The sequence below is a fragment of the Macaca fascicularis genome, chromosome 9 (genome assembly GCF_037993035.2).
Source record: "Macaca fascicularis isolate 582-1 chromosome 9, T2T-MFA8v1.1".
NCBI classification, from domain to species: domain Eukaryota; kingdom Metazoa; phylum Chordata; class Mammalia; order Primates; family Cercopithecidae; genus Macaca; species Macaca fascicularis.
In genome coordinates, this window is record NC_088383.1 from 75994377 (window position 1) to 76011059 (window position 16683).

At 44.1% G+C, this 16683-nt stretch overlaps 1 protein-coding gene across 1 annotated transcript in view; it reads right to left on the reverse strand.

The window, feature by feature from the left end:
- Positions 1-3325: 3325 nt before the first annotated feature.
- The window catches only part of EIF4EBP2 (eukaryotic translation initiation factor 4E binding protein 2), a 28319-nt gene continuing 14961 nt past the window's right edge, over positions 3326-16683 (reverse strand). The window contains exons 2-3 of the mRNA XM_005565629.4: positions 12102-12287; positions 3326-10473 (exon numbers count right to left, since the gene is read on the reverse strand). Coding sequence (XP_005565686.1) covers positions 10442-10473; positions 12102-12287 — 218 coding nt within the window. The 3' untranslated portion in view covers positions 3326-10441. The remainder of the gene's footprint in view (positions 10474-12101; positions 12288-16683) is intronic.

Consider the following 16683-nt stretch of genomic DNA (forward strand, 5'->3'; position numbering starts at 1 on the left):
GCCTATAATTCCAGCACTTTGGGAGGCAGAGGTGGAAAGACCGCTTGAGTCCAGTAGTTCAAGACCAGCCTGGGCAACATAGTGAGAACCTGTCTCTGTTTAAATAACACAAACAAAAGAAGCAATTCTGCTCTTAACAGCTTGATCTCATTGAACATTGCCAAAGCAGAGGCACTTTTTTTGTAGTTTCATGGAGCAAAGGGGCCACTTTATTGGGAATGTGAGCCCACAGTGTATCTACCAGATCCTGCTTTCCCAAGAAGCCTACCCACTTAACGCTACAGCCTTAAGAAAATGATTCCAATCATTTGTGAACCCTGTTGAGCTCAGACGAACTCAACCGAGGCTTTGGTTGAGTCAATACTATAGTCGTGGCCCAGAAAGGGGCTAGAGCCAGGCCTGGGCTTGAGAAACCTCAGTGCCTTGATTCCACAACAAAGCTGATCCAGCTGTTCACTGCCTGGACTAGAAATAGACTGCCCAGACCCAACAATTCAGAATCACAACAGGATTCTGCATCTGACCATGTACAGAATAGCCGAGCACGGGCAAACTTGTGAGGTCTGCTTGTCTGATCCCCATTCCTAAACGAGACCCCTGTGAGACCTCAGGGCCTGACCACACAGCTAGGGGTGGCAGGGCCAAGAGCTGAGCTCTGGTCTCTTGAGCCCTAGGGGCACTTACTGCTTAATAGCAACTAGAGGTTTGTGCTCACCTATCTTGGGATCCAAGCCTTAGCCTTTAGAACCAAAAATTTGAACACAATTATACTACTGAACTAGTTCTTAGAAGTGAAAATCACCCCAGGACTTTCTTACATGGCTGGTGCCAGAGAGCGAAAGGTCGAGCTATTTGTAGCTACAGCTTGTGGGCGTGTTTACAGTCAGCGGCTCTATTGACTCCAAGAACAAACCCTTGATGACAGGGCATTGCCTCATGTCAAACAAAAGTAGTGCACAAAGTAGTGAAACTCTGTGTTTTGCTGACCCCTGCTGAAAGCCCAGTGTTTGCTATGTCAGCAGCAGAGTCATTCTGTTGCCTGGACAAAGTAATTGGGGCAAAGCCTACCTACTGGAGCCTAGGGAATAGCTCCATGCTCTAGGCCATGTGCTTGCTGAAGGCTCTGTAAGTCACAGGAAATACTACTTAGGAGAATTGTGTCCTGTCTGAACCTGGGATGTTTTCTGTTGTTTTGAGATAGGATCTCACTGTCACCTAGACTGGAGTGCAGTGGCACAATCATGACTCACTGCAGTCTTGCCATCCTGGGCTCAAGCAATCCTCCTACCTCAGCCTCCCAAGTAGGTGGGACTGCAAGCATGCACCATCATACTCAACTAATTTTTTAGATTTTTTTTGCACAGACAGGGTCTCGCCATGTTGCCAAGGCTGGTCTCCAACTTCTGGGCTCAAGCTATGGTCCTGTCTTGGCCTCCCAACGTGTTGAGATTACAGATGTGAGCCACTGCACCTGGCCTGAACCTAGGGTTTTAAGAGTATTCAAGTTATTTTAACTTGCTCTCAAGCAGTGCCAAGTCAGTTGCGAGAGGACACATTACACTCCTTGGCTGGGCAAGTGGGTGGGCCTGGCAGTATGTAAGCATGGAGAAACTAGAAACATTGTAAGAAACAGAAGCACGGGATCCATAGAGATGTGGGGAGTGGCTGTGACCTTGGGATAGCACCCCTAACCTGGGGTTTGTCTCCATCTTTAAAAGTCTTTTCGGGCCAGCGCAGTGGCTCACGCCTGTAATCCCAGCACTTTGGGAGGCTGAGGCGGGCGGATCATGAGGTCTGGAGTTTGAGACCAGCCTGACCAACGTGGTGAAACCCCGTCTCTACTAAAAATACAAAAATTAGCCGGGTGTGGTAGCACATGCCTGTAATCCCAGCTACTCAGGAGGTTGAGGCAGGAGAATCACTTGAACCCGGGAAGCAGGGGTTACAGTGAGCCGAGGTCACACCACTGCACTCCAGCCTGAGCGACACACACAGCAAGATTCAGTCTCAAAAAAAAAAAAAGTCTTCCCTTTCATTAGCAGTAAGATCCTTATCTATCCTAATTGCCTTTAGGGCACAGTAAAGGATGTAGGAAAGGGCTTTTAAGGTTTTGGTCCCATCTTTCCTTAGATTCTTTAGTTCTTCTACAGGTTCCATGAGTAGGTGGTAGCTGCAGTGCTCAAACCTGTTCCACTCCTAAACTTACACACTTGGAGGGAAGGGGAGAGGGGGCTGAATAATCTTTGGGTGTCCATGTCAACCAGGCTGTGCTTGAGTCCCTTAACTGCTGTTTACTGAACTGAGTGTACTAGGCACTGGGCTCTTTATGACATCAACTGGGCCTCACAACCACCTGGAAAAAGTTACTTTTTTTTTTTTGAGACAGTCTTGCTCTCGTCGCCTGGGCTGGAGTGCAGTGGCCGGATCTCAGCTCACTGCAAGCTCCACCTCCCAGGTTCACGCCATTCTCCTGCCTCAGCCTACCGAGTAGCTGGGACCACAGGCACCTGCCACCACGCCCGGCTAATTTTTTTGTATTTTTAGTAGACACGGGGTTTCATTGTGTTAGCCAGGATGGTCTCGATCTCCTGACCTCGTGATCCGCCTGCCTTGGCCTCCCAAAGTGCTGAGATTACAGGCGTGAGCCACAGCACCCGGCCAGTTATTTCTTAACCTTAGTTTAGAGAAAACTGAGGCTTGTAGAGTAGGAATTCTGCTGGGTAATTCGGCTACTAAGCAGCACAGCTGGAACTGAAGCTGCCTGATTCCAAAGCCTGTGCCCCAAACCTCTACACAGTTCCAATGGGAAAGCTTCCTCCAGTCGTTTTATTCTGTGGACCTCTGTTCACATGAAAGAATTCTTGTTCTCCGGACTAATACATGAGACCTGCTAGATTAGTAACAGCAGGGAATCTGACGCTCATGCAGCACAGCTTGGTTTGAGATACCAGGCATGATGGACATCTAACCAGTGCTCCCGGGGGCACAGGCAGCCCCTCTTCTGAGAAAGGAAAAGTTGTTTGGGCTTCCTCAGGGCTGGTACTTAAGAAAAGGACATGCTTGGGTGCCGTCAGCCCAGCATATACACGTTTGCCTCCAAGCTCCTGAGCACAGGACCCGGGTCATGCTCCCTGAGAGTCCCACCATCTCCTCTGCATACACAGGTCCACATGGACAAAGTGCATGCTCCGCAAGTGTGGAGAACTAACAGATAAACAGCCAACTACCTCTGCCCATATTCCCCCCCGCCCAGCTTAAACTCCTGAAATGTGAAATAACCTTAGCAGGATTTCACCTGATATTTTTTAAAAATTAAAACACCAAGTTGATATTCAAGATCTTTATTGATTTAACTATAACAGCAACCATTGATGAGAATTTAATTTTTTCCCTAATTTCCAAACATCTGCTGGTTTGGAAGGATAGTTAGAATACAAAAACAACTGATCATGGAATCACACAGGACTGCCTCAAGGACTGCGTGGTACCCTCTGCTATCCATCCACACACAGTGAAATGGATGGGAGGGATGAGGGGACAACACATCATGGGAGACAAAGGGAAGACCAAGGAAAGTGCTGGCAGTCTCTGCTTTTCCATTCAGAATGGATGGAACTGGGCCATTAGTGGCACTAAGACAGGGCAGGGCTATTTTTTTTCTTAAATAAAATATTTTAAAGATGCATAAAACGGACACCTTAGCATGTGAGTGTCCTTTGGGCTCTTCAAGACACCTTCTTTAAAGTTTACCCCTGGAGTAGCAGAGGGTCTCCTCACCCAGGTGGAAAGAGATGGGCTCCATCTGCAGGTGAAGGAAAGGCACTGGCGCACGGCACTCAGCAATTCAGATACAGGCACCAGGTAGGAGCAGGATGGCTTACCCAGCAACCTGCCTCTTAGCTCCCTGCTAGTGTTCTTCCCTCCTCCCCTGGTTTCCAGTTAAAAGTACCCTTGGCCTGGGCTTTAAAAAAAAAGATTAAGCTGGAGAGAAAGGGGATACACTTGGGCAAGAATGGATATTTTGTGCTAGATTCATGGAATTTTCTAAGTGTCCAGGTGTTTTGGTTTTAAGCACCGGCAAGAGCTCCCTTTGGAAATTTCAGTGTGGCCAAATGATTATCAAGCATTGCAGCATCTCTCTGCCAGCCTCCCACCCTTAGAAAGGTGGCAGAGTGAGAGTTTAAATACCCTGGGAAATGTGTTTCATCTCAGTAATATTTCCACTGGGTATCCATGACATACAGTATGGTCTGCCAGGGCTGCAGGCAGAGAGTCATAAGCAAAGAGAATCTACAGACCCTCTGGACAGGGACTCATAAGCCTTCTCCTAAATCTAAGCTTTGCCAAAAGGTTATCAACTTCCAGGACCAGCCTAGAGAAATAAATTTAAATTCCAGAGAGTAGGAAAGGTGATGTAAATGATTAACTGAAAAAACAAGTAAGTATCAATAACTCTTAAAGTTTTCAGTGAGAAATTTCTCTAAGTTAGCCTCAAGAAACTCCACTACTAAACTGGAAAACCATGACTAGGAACAGGAAGCAGCCCTGGGGTAGAAGCATCCTAAAGAATTGTGACCCAACTGCACCAATATCTGATTTCATCTTTTATTAAAAGCTGCGAGTTAAAAGAACTGTAGGGATAACTAAGTCCACCTCAAAGTCCAGACAGAAACTGCCCTCCCAAAGAAACGTTTCTTTAAAACAAATACCACACCTTCCCAGATATTATGGGTAGGCAAGTGACTGGGTTTTGCAGATTAATCAATAGCTGCCCATGTGCATGTAGTCCAGAAAACATGCCAAGAAGGAAGAGCTCTGAACCAGACACAGAAAGGCAGTGTGGCTTCCTCTCTAAAGAGGAATGCAAAGGGCTAAGAGCCCTGGCTTCAAGCAGCTGTTATCCTAGATGAGGAAAATGGAAATAGATTCAATCTCTTGGATACTGCTGCCAACATGCTGAGCCCTTCACCAGTTGCCTTGATTTGAAGCAGACCCTCTATGTATACTGGCTAATGGACGGACTCCGGCAGTGAAACCCACATACTCAGCAGGCTGCATTCTAATGAGAATGAGGGAATTTAACCAATGGTGTTTGAGCTGGAAAGATAAGGTCTGAGAGTCTCAAAGAGCTGGAAACCCAAAAAAAGAGAAGACCAATCCACCTCAAAATAAGAAAGAAAAACAAAATTCATTTAAGGGTACTCTAAAGATGAGTTATTTACTTCTGGAAGAAGTATCCTTTTCTTATAGCTCCCTCAATAGCAGTACTTCTTATCCAAGTATACTCTCAAGCAAGCAGGGCTACAGATAAGAAAAAGCTGGGAAGAGACAGAGCATAAATCTAAACAAGAATTTGCATATTTGGCCGGGTGCAATGGCTCACACCTGTAATTCCAGCACTCTGGGAGGCTGAGGTGGGCGGATCACTTGAGGCCAGAAGTTCAAGCCCAGCCTGGCAAACATGATGAAACCCCGTCTCTACTAAAAATACAAAAATTAAAAATTAGCCAGGCGTGGTGGTACATGCCTGTAACCCCCGCTACTCGGAAGGCTGAGGCAGGAGAAACACTTGAACCTGGGAGGCAGAAGCTGCAGTGAGCCGAGATCACACCACTGCACTCCAGCACTCCAGCCTGGGTGACAGGGCGCAACTCTTGCCTCAGGAAAAAAAAAAAAAGAGAGAGAAGAAAGAAAAGAAAAGAAAAGAAGAAAGAAAGACGACTTGGTTAGGAATGAGTGCCAGAAACACATAGTAGCCATTCACTAGAATGTGTTGAACTGAAAAACTTAAGTTTGTCTTGAGGGAGAACACAAGACCAGTTCTTTAAGAACACATTGCCATCAAGAAGCCCAGGAAGAGATGGGCGGGCATGCAGGGTTAACCTGTGCACTGGATTTAGAGGAGCAATCAAGCACTGACATTTGTCATTCTTAGATGTTCCCTATTTTATTGAGTGGTTGCTTCCTGGGTGAGAGACCTGACCTGAGTCTGTTGAGACTGGAGAGACCAGGTACCAAGCACCCACTCTGGTGGGAACCTGGCTTCCTGATAACGTCATCTATTTCACCTAAATGTGAACTGCTTTCTTTTCTTCAGCTCAATAGCTTAACATCTAATTCATGTTTGCTCCCTTTGCTGGACAATCCCCATTCCAAACAAGACAGGTTTAGTGGCTCAGCTGGAAGGCCCCAGTTCCTTTCATTAATTCCTAGCTACAGGCAAATAAAAGTGGTAAATGAGTCTTACGGACACCAAGTCTAGGACGTGCAAATAAGCATACTTGAGCTGTTGGTAGTTAGGCATATTATTTTCTACTACTCCTAGGAATTGCCATTTCTTACCACCCTCTCAAAACCAGCAGGTAGCTTTGGGGAGTTTGCCTTCTGTCCCAGTTTGGTTATGCACATCTTGGAGAATTGTTTTTGATAGCAATCTGTCTTTCAGCCTATCTACATTAAACCTACCTCCCTGTTGACCTACTTTCATCCTCAGTTGGGGTGTGGTGCTTTTAAGATATGTCCATAAATTATTTGCTACTGCTCCACTGGGGTAGAGGTATGTGTCCTCTCTCCTTGAGTGCAGGCTGAGCTTAGTGGCTTGCTTCTAAAGACTAGGATAAGAAGTGATGGTGTGTCCTTTCCAAGCCTATGTCTTAAAAGGCACTGCAGCTTTCTCCTGGCCCTGCCCCACGATCTCTGGGATCAGCTGCTCAGGGAGAAGCCAGGTGCCTTATGCAGAGACCCACATGGGAAGAAACTGAGGCATCCTGCCAACGGCCACAAAAAGAGAACTTGGAAGTGGTTTCTCCAGCTCCAGCTGACTGCAGCCCCTGCTCACATCTTGACTGTAACTTCATAATACCCTGGGCCAGAACCATCATGTTAAACTACTCCCAAATTCTTAACCCACAGAAACTGACACATAATGTTTACTATTTTAACATACTAAATTTAGGGTAATTTGTTACACAGCAACAGATAACTAATACAGGTGGAAGGACAAAACTCTTGGCTTGGAAGCCCAATGCCTAGAAAGTCAGCTTCTCTGTATCTGTGCCCTTGAAAATGCTGTACCTATTTAAACAGCATATGAGAACTGCTGAACTCAATAAACCACACTATAAAGAAGGCAGAACCGGCCGGGCGCGGTGGCTCAAGCCTGTAATCCCAGCACTTTGGGAGGCCGAGACGGGCGGATCACGAGGTCAGGAGATCGAGACCATCCTGGGTAACACAGTGAAACCCCGTCTCTACTAAAAATACTAAAACTTAGCCGGGCGAGGTGGCAGGCGCCTGTAGTCCCAGCTACTCGGGAGGCTGAGGCAGGAGAATGGCGTGAACCCGGGAGGCGGAGCTTGCAGTGAGCTGAGATCCGGCCACTGCACTCCAGCCTGGGTGACAGAGCGAGACTCCGTCTCAAAAAAAAAAAATAAATAAAATAAAAGAAGGCAGAACCATGACAATGCATGTCTGCTGTTGGAATTTGAAGGAAAGTCACTTCTCATTATGATCAATTGTCCCCACAAGTATAGAAGCATGGGTTCCTCGTAAAAAGAAAACTACAAATGGAAACTAAGATGTTAAGAGCTGTCTCAGTCAAAGTGGTAACTTAAGAGTATTCCTTCCCTCTAAAAAACCCAGGACACATTCATTAAGGGTTTCATCTGTGAGGTTCCCTCCAAACATGCAGAGGCAAACCACCCAATGGACTCTGGCTTGTTCTAAAAATAATTCTATGAGGCATGACACAAAGGTATCATCTATTGGAAGTTTATCTCATGCCCTGTGAAATTATTTTTTAAATGCCAACTTATGGAGGTCACAGACTGTCTAGTAGTGGTGGCCTCTGGGAAAGAACTGCACCAAGCCTTAAGGAAGTCCTGGCAGAGAAGGGTAAGGGATTGAACAGCTGCCGCATTATACAGCTGACACTCCCAAGAAATACTAAAAACATGCCTTCTGATTAGGGGGTCACATGCAGAAGCTCCCCAAGACGGCAAGAAAAAGGAAAATGGCATCTTGATACTACTAAAGCTCATGCTTTAAATCCATTCCCCACCAATTAGTGAGGAAGCCAAGTTTTCACACATAGCAATAAAGATCAAGAAGAGTTCACTCTTCCGCTCACTGACGGACTGACTAGCTGCTAGTTGGGTCAAATTCCACAGGATGCCAAGGCCAGTGTATGAAGAACGAAAAGCTTCATTCCCAAAGAATCAGGCTCCCCAGGGCGCAGAGAGGTCCTGAGCATGCTTCTTATGTAAATTACAGCGCAACTTAGGTTTTTCCAAGAATATGTAAAATGAGACTTGGAGTTTAATTAAACAGAACAGGGATACACTAAACAAACAAACAAAAAATACTTTTCTGATTATCAATTTTTTTGAGACTCAAAGCATCCCCAAAACATTGGAGATCCAGCTTATTCCTGAGACATCAACCATCACAAAAGGTTTTCACTCTGAACTATTCACATTTTTGTAGCAGAAAACAGAACAAAGTTCTGCAGACATCCTTTCTCTCTTCTTTCTAAAATGTATTCACAAACAGGGTCTTTTCAGAGTTCAAAAGAAAAACAGGTTTCTTTCTTGGCCAAATGGCTGTTACTCTCACCCTGGGATCTGATTTCTTAATAAAAAAGTTCAGGGCACCAAATCTAACCAGAAATTCCCAGGACACCAGTGGCTACTTAACTATAAGGGGACGGATGCTTTAGTCTTTCTATGAGGGGAATCATTCTCCCGGGATTATTATGCTGCTCAATAGTTCCAGGAGAGGTAGGTGGGAAGGAGGGTGAATGCAAAAGCTAAAGGGTCAGAGAAAAGAATGAGGCTTTCATGAACAACCCATAGCAAGGCAGAATGGTCCAGTTTTACAAACCACCCACTACAAACTCCAAACATGCACACTCAAAACTAGAGGGGAAAGGAAAGAGCTCCTGGGGGACTAGGGGAGACAAAAGATGGTGACATAGAACAGCAGACTCGCCTATGAACATTTCTCATCTTCCTAACACTGGAAGATGTTTAATTAAAAAGTTGCTGTTCAAAATTGTACTGAAAACATATCTAAAAATAGGTCTGTAGTCATCTTAAAAATAAAAGGTCACTTCTCAGATAAGAGGAGTGACAGATATTCTCAGATACCAACACTTGAGGTATCTTTGATGTAAATTTGAAAAATGGCCTGGTAGAGAAAAAGGAAGGAAAGGAAGGAGAGAGGAAGAAAGTGAGGAAGGTAGGGAGAGAAATTCAGAATACAACAGGAAAGGCAAGAAAACTGGGAGGAATACATTTTTTAAGCCCATGCTTATCTATTCCAGCAGCCAAACAAAGCAGATCCACAAAGGAAAAAATGCAGTTCTTTTCTAAGAACATTCTGAAAATCAACTTCAAACTCAAAACATAAGAAACTGCAATCTAAGAACAACTATCACAATGCTCACTGGACTTAAAAATGACAACTGAGACCGGGTACTCAAATGGGTCAACGTTCTTCAGAGGTCATTCTTAGGCATTATCTGACAGAATACTATGATGAGGCTTTACCCACCAAGTAGAGGCTAAAGTGCTTCTATTACTTGGTATGGACCTGCTTTAGGAGCAGACAAAATCACTTCGCTTTCTTGAAGTACAAGAGGACTCTGCCAGCAACAAGATGCAAGCAGGGAAGAGTGGCAGAAGAAGAGCAAAACTGGTTACCAAGGGCTCTCTTCTGATGTACAGAGTTAAAAATATCTGCACAAATGCACTAAGTAAAAGAACAGGAAGATGAACTATAATACCAAAGACAGAAGACATTCCTCCCAGAGGAAAGAAAGAAAGTGGACCTCAAAACAGTGTCACAAGGTAATGCTACTAGAGTTGCACAAGCTGTGCTCTGTCCCGAGGGACAAATACCTCAAGGTAAAAGGGAAGCAGCTCTCTTTTTTATCATTTCCCCCTGCTGGTTGTAAAGATCCCAAGCCCAGACTCTTGCAACACTGAACCATAGGTGGGAGAGAGGGAGGAGAGACAGAGGGTGAGGAACATGAATGGTGTTAGGCCCACCAAACCTCTGTATCCCTTCCCAGACAGGCAGTTGTTGATAGGTTGAGATTCGATGTGGGACAAAATTACAGGGTAGGAGGGTGGCTCTCAATAAAAAAACAACTAGGAAAGTCAGAGTTGAACTGTTGTCCTCTAAGGGCTGCTTAGCTCTACAGAAACACAGCCTTCAATCTAACCTGTTTAACTGGGAAGGGGAACAGGAGACAGGGAGAAGAAATGGTCAGATGAAGCTCATCTTCCCATCATTTGGCACCCAGAGGAAGAGGGGGAGGTGGAGACTGTAATGGGGACTGCTGGTATTGCCTCTTCTGTCTTTTCACTGTTGATCCTATTAGCCAAATCAGGTGCACACAAGTATCAGTGTTGCTTTTCTTCTAATCCTTGCAGGAGAGTCAGATGTCCATCTCGAACTGAGCATCATCCCCTAGTTAGGACAAATGAAATGAAGAGTTTAACACATACACAAAAAAGCACAACAGTTTTAACTGTCATTCCCTCTATCTGAGAGACAAAAAATAATTCAAACTGTCCCACTCTCTGCTGCCTTGAAACAATTACTCTGCTTTGCTTTGGCTGGTCTTAATCTGAAAAAGAAGAATGGCAGTTCCATCGCCCATGGGGGGAAGCTTTGGGGAAAAGGACACAAGTGAAAACATCCCCAGTGTCTCTTTGTCTTCAGGTTGAATAAACAGCAGCTCCTGGGGAGCTCTTTGCTGTCTCTCAGGGGAGCACATTCTTCTGGAGGCTTTGGACTTTGGCCCTGCTCCAAACTGACACTTTGTCCATTAAAAAACTCATCTGAAATATCACAAAGCAGAATGCTGGCCCACATCTAGGGATCACTAAGTGCAGTCCCTGAGGAGTATTTCAGCAGTTGGCCACTCCTACCTCACCATTCTGCTTCTACAGAGATAAAGAATAAAAGAATGTGTTGGAGGAGGGGTAATTTAGGTAAATCTTAAAGGCAGTTCCGGAAAATAGAGGAAATAAACCATATTGCTTTTCCTCATACTATAAAAAAGAAATTCATATAAGAAACAAGGTCTATTTGCCTGAGGGTGATGGAAATGGGGGCTATGAAAATTGTTTCATTTTCTTTCTTTCTTTCTTTTTATTTATTTGAGACGGAGTCTCGCTATGTCACCCAGGCTGGAGTGCAGTGGTGCGATCTCGGCTCACTGCAAGCTCCGCCTCCCGGGTTCACGCCATTCTCCTGCCTCAGCGTCCCGAGTAGCTGGGAATACAGGTGCCCGCCACCATGCCCGGCTAATTTTTTGTATTTTTTAGTAGAGATGGGGCTTCACTGTGTTAGCCAGGATAGTCTCGATCTCCTGACCTCGTCATCTGCCCACCTTGGCCTCTCAGAGTGCTGGGATTACAGGCATGAGCCACTGTGCCCGGCCTGAAATTGTTTTGTTTTCTGTGTTATTCTTAGTCCAATGAAGCCTAGGCCAGGTAGTCCTTAAGGCATGGTTCGAGAAGTCACTTTTGGAGTTTATCATACTGATTCTGGATTCTTTTCTCCCACCAACTACATCAGATTTATGATTTAGAACTCAGGGTTTTCAGAGCATTTCAAGAAACCTTTGGGGGAGGAGGGAAACTTTACAGACATATAACTGAACATTAGCTATAACTGAAGAACTGGCCAGGCGCGGTGGCTCACACCTGTAATCCCAGCACTTTGGGAGGCTGAGGCGGGCAGATCACCTGAGGTCAGGAGTTCAAGAACAGCCTAAGCAACATGGCGAAACCCCGTCTCTACTAAAAAATACAAAAATTAGCCAGGCGTGGTAGCAGGCGCCTGTAATCCCAGCTACGCGGGAGGCTGAGGCAGGAGAATCACTTGAACCTAGGAGGCGGAGGTTGCAGTGTGCTGAGATCGTGCCATTGCACTCCAGCCTGAGTGACAGAATGAGACTGTCTCAAAACAAAAAAAACAAAAAAACAAAAAATAAAAACTGAAGAATCAATAGCTTCTCAACCTATAGCAACCAGACATTCAAATTCTAAGAGCCACGCTCTAGGTCCCCAACACCACCATTCTCTTACCAACTGCATGTTTCCTGTCGTGATTGTTCAAGTTGTTCAAATTGTTTACTTCTACTTTGGAGTCTTCAATTAAGGTGCCAGGGCTAGTGACTCCTGGGATATTGGGCAGATGGCAGGGTGGGGTCTGAGCCATGGGAGAATTGCGACGATCCAACAGAAACTTTCTGTCATAAATGATTCGAGTTCCTGGAAAACAGGGTTAAAAAGAGTTTGAAACAATTTAAGGGGTTATCACCATATACTATCCAGCAATTTAATTTAAATCCCATGTAATCCTAACTTTTAAGGATTTTACAATTGAAGTCAAAAGCATAATCTCTAACCTCCCTGCCTGTAAACAGGCTCCTCTGCCATCTGGAATGCCCTCTTTCTCTTCTGCCAGGGACACTCCTGCTGATCCTCCAAGACTCAGCTCCAACCATCACTTCCTTTATGAAGCCATCCCCACCCCTCACTTTTTTAAAAGGTTCTTCCTCTCCATCTTACACACATCACGTATTACAGGACTCCTGTTTATCCATCTGTCTCTCTTTATAGACTTTGAGTTTCTTATGTCAGGGCTATGTCTTATTTATACGTGACCTAGGCCCTAATATTAACATCTTTAAGAAAAAAAAGTTTTAAATTTATGAAACTAGGAAAAAAAAAAGTTTTAAATGAAAGAATAAACAAGTATGAGAAAAAATAAACAGTCCCTTTTAAAGGCTTTCCAAAGAAGGACTGAGACTGACATTCTTCTCACAGCTATTATCAAAGCTGAAACTGGCAGTCCCTCTCTATTCTACAAAACAATCTGCTTACCAGTAAGTACTACCTGAATGTTTTAAAAACAATAGTTCTGAAGAATACACTTTAACTGATAAACAATTATGCTGCTTACAAATGGTCAATAGGTACATTAAAAGGTGCTCGACATCACTAATCATCAAGGTAATACAAATCAAAACCATGATGAGGTATCACTTCACATCTCTTAGGATGGCTATTATCAAAAAGACAAGAGAGCCTGGGCATGGTGGCTCATGCCTGTAATCCCAACACTTTGGGAGTCCAAGGCAGGAGGACTGCTTGAGCCCAGGAGTCTGAGTCCAGTCTGGGCAACATAGGGAGATCCTGTCTCCAAAAAAATTATTTAAAAAAGAGCCAAGTGAGGTGTTGTTGGTCTGAAGTCCCTACTACATGGCGGCTGAGCCAGAATAGCCTGCGTCCAGGAGTTCGAGGCTACAGTGAGCTACGACTGCACCTCTGCACTCCAGCCTGGGCAACAGAGCAAGATCCTGCCTCAAAATTTAGATCAAATATAATTTTAGGATGAGGAAAGTAGAAACTTACCTTCATCCTCTTTGCTTTGAAAAACAAAAACTAGAGTAGCACTCAAAAAGGCATCTAGATATTATGAGGAACGAGGTATTCTGGGTAGCACAAAACTTAGTTCAACTTTCAAAGAGTGAACAACTTCAATTATCTTGAATGGAAATACTTCTAATACAGATTTTAAATCCCTTTATGGCCTTCAACAGAAAATGATTCAACCCTCTTAATGAATCACAGTCATTATTATGAAAATTGTTTATTATACTATATTATGACCTAAGAAGTCTCAAGCCCTATCAAGCTAATGCTCTGTTAGAGCTGAAAATCACTATACAGAGTTCAGGTGGTCAAGGCTGTGCTGGTGCACCCTTCCCCCACAGTGTCCTTGTCTCTTGTCAGACTAAGAGCTGCCTTTTTTCCAGGCTACTATGACTCAGTCAGCTCAGGCTGCCATAACAAAATACCACAGACTGCACAACTTAAACAACAGAAATTGTCTAATAGTTCTGGAGGCTAGAAGTCCAACACTAAGGTGCCAGCATGGATGGTTTGTGGTGAGGGCTCTTTTCCTGGCTTGTAGGTAGCTGCCTTCTCATTGTGTCCCTTACATGGGGGTGAGGCGGCCACAGCTCTGTGGTGTTCCATCTTATAAGGGCACTAATCCCATCATGAGGGTCCCACCTTTATGACCTCAACTCAACCTAATTAACTCCCAAAGGCACCACCTCCTAATACCATCATGTTGGGAATTAAGGTTTCAAAATAAGAATTTGGGGGAGACACAATTCAATCTGTATAGCACACCTTTAACACCCTTTCTAACTTGGTGTTTCTAGTCTGCTGTGTTTGGAAATCAGCAACTTGCTTATTAGCATGCTATGTAAAATAAGGGCAAATAGGCTGAAAGGGGGTCTGATGGCCTTCCAATGAACAAAGGGAAGGAGCTTTATCGATGGACTTTGCCTATCTGTTTGAGTTACCACATTTTTGTTCATGGTTAGATTTCAGAAGGGTAAGGTTTCACTGTCAGATGAGTCAACCTGCAAATTGGAACAAGATTATTCTTACTTCTTGGCCGGGCGCGGTGGCTCAAGCCTGTAATCCCAGCACTTTGGGAGGCCGAGGCGGGCGGATCACAAGGTCAGGAGATCGAGACCACAGTGAAACCCCGTCTCTACTAAAAATACAAAAAAATTAGCCGGGCGCAGTGGCGGGCGCCTGTAGTCCTAGCTACTCAGGAGGCTGAGGCAGGAGAATGGCGTGAACCCAGGAGGCGGAGCTTGCAGTGAGCCGAGATCGCGCCACTGCACTCCAGCCTGGGCAACAGCGTGAGACTCCGTCTCAAAAAAAAAAAAAAAAAAAAAAAAAAAAAAAAAAAAAAAGATTATTCTTACTTCTGTAGTACATCAGGCCTGGAAATTGTGGAGATGAGGTGGTGAAAAAGCACAGCACAGAAGCAAGCTTTCTAAATTACGTATCAGCAATAACATATACATTAAAGAATTGCAATTAAACCAACTAGGATATAGGTAGTAGAGATTCTGCCTAAATGTGTGAGATATAAGAGAAACTCTGAAGAACCTCTATGATCTTAAAGAGCCGATAAGATACGGTATTTTACAAGTTTATTGAAATAGCATTCACTTACAATTCATCCACTTATAGTGCATAACTCAATAGTTTTAGTTCATATGCAGAACTGTACAATCATCACCATAATCAATTTTAGAACCTTTTCATTACCCCATAACCTCCCCTCAACCCCTTAGATGCCACCTAATCTCCCCACACCCTCTGGCCCTAGGCAACCACTAATCTATTTTCTGTCTCTATATATATATATTTTTTTTTTTACCTATTCTGATCATTTCATATAAATGGAATCATACAATATATGGTCTTTTGTGACTGCTTCTTTCACTTTCATAATGTCTTCAAAGTTCGTTTATGTTGTAGCATTTATCAGTACTTCATTTCTTTTTCATTACCAAATATTTCATTGTATGTATATATCACACTTTATCAATTTATCAGTTGATGGACTGGTAAGTCGATAAAAACAACAGTCCATCAACTGATAAATGGGTTGTTCCCACTTTTTGTCTGTTATAACATTCACATACAAGTTTTTGTGTGAACACATTTCCTTTCTCTTGGGTATATACTAAACTAAAAAAGTGGAATTAGCCAGGCATGATGGCTCACACCTGTAATCTCAGCACTTTGGGAGGCCAAGGTATGTGGATCACTTGAGCTCAGGAGTTCAAGACCAGCCTGGGCAACATGGCAAAATCCTGTCTCTTAAAAACATACAAAAATTAGCCAGGCGTGGTGATGCATGCCTGTAGTCCAGCTGCTGGGGAGGCTGAGGGAGGATGACTTCAGCCCAGGAGATGGAGGCTACAGTGAGCCATGATTGCACCACTGCGCTCAGCCTAGCTAACAGAGTGAGACCCTGTCTCAAACAAACAAACAAACAAACAAAAGGTAGAACTACTGGGTCATATGGTAACTCTACCTTTAACCATATGAAGAATTGCCATTTTTTTCTTTCAGTTTTTTTGGGGGGACAGTCTCGCTCTGTCACCAGGCTGGAGTGCAACTGTGCGATCTCGGCTCACAGCAACCTCTGCCTCCTGGGCTCCTGGGTTTAAGCGATTCTCCTGCCTCAGCCTCCCAAGTACCTGGGATTACAGGCGCATGCTGCTACGACCGGCTAATTTTTGTATTTTAGTAGAGACAGGGTTTCACCATGTTGGCTAGGATGGTCTCGATCTCTTGACCTCGTGATCTGCCCGGCTCGGCCTCCCAAACTGTTGGGATTACAGGCATGAGCCATGTGCCCAGCCAGAACTGCCTGTTTTCAAAGTGGTTGTACCATTTTACATTCCCATCAGCAGTGTGTGAGAGTTCTAATTTTTATATATTGTAGCCAACATATAGCAGATATGAAGTGGTTTCTCACTGTGGTTTGATCTTAATTTGTGTTTCCCTGATGGCTAATGATGTTGAACATGCTGTTTTCATGTACTTACAGGCCATTCCACCATATATCTTCTTTTGAAGAAACTGTCTATTCAGAACCTTTATTACTAAATTATGATAAGTTATTTATTTTGGATATAAATCTCTTATATGACTGCAAATATTTTCTCCTATTCTGTGGGTTATCTTTTCATTTGCTTCAAGACGTTCTTTTATGCACAAAAGTTCTTAATTTTCATGATATCCAACAGAATTTTTTTTTTTCTTTTGTTTGTGCTTTTGG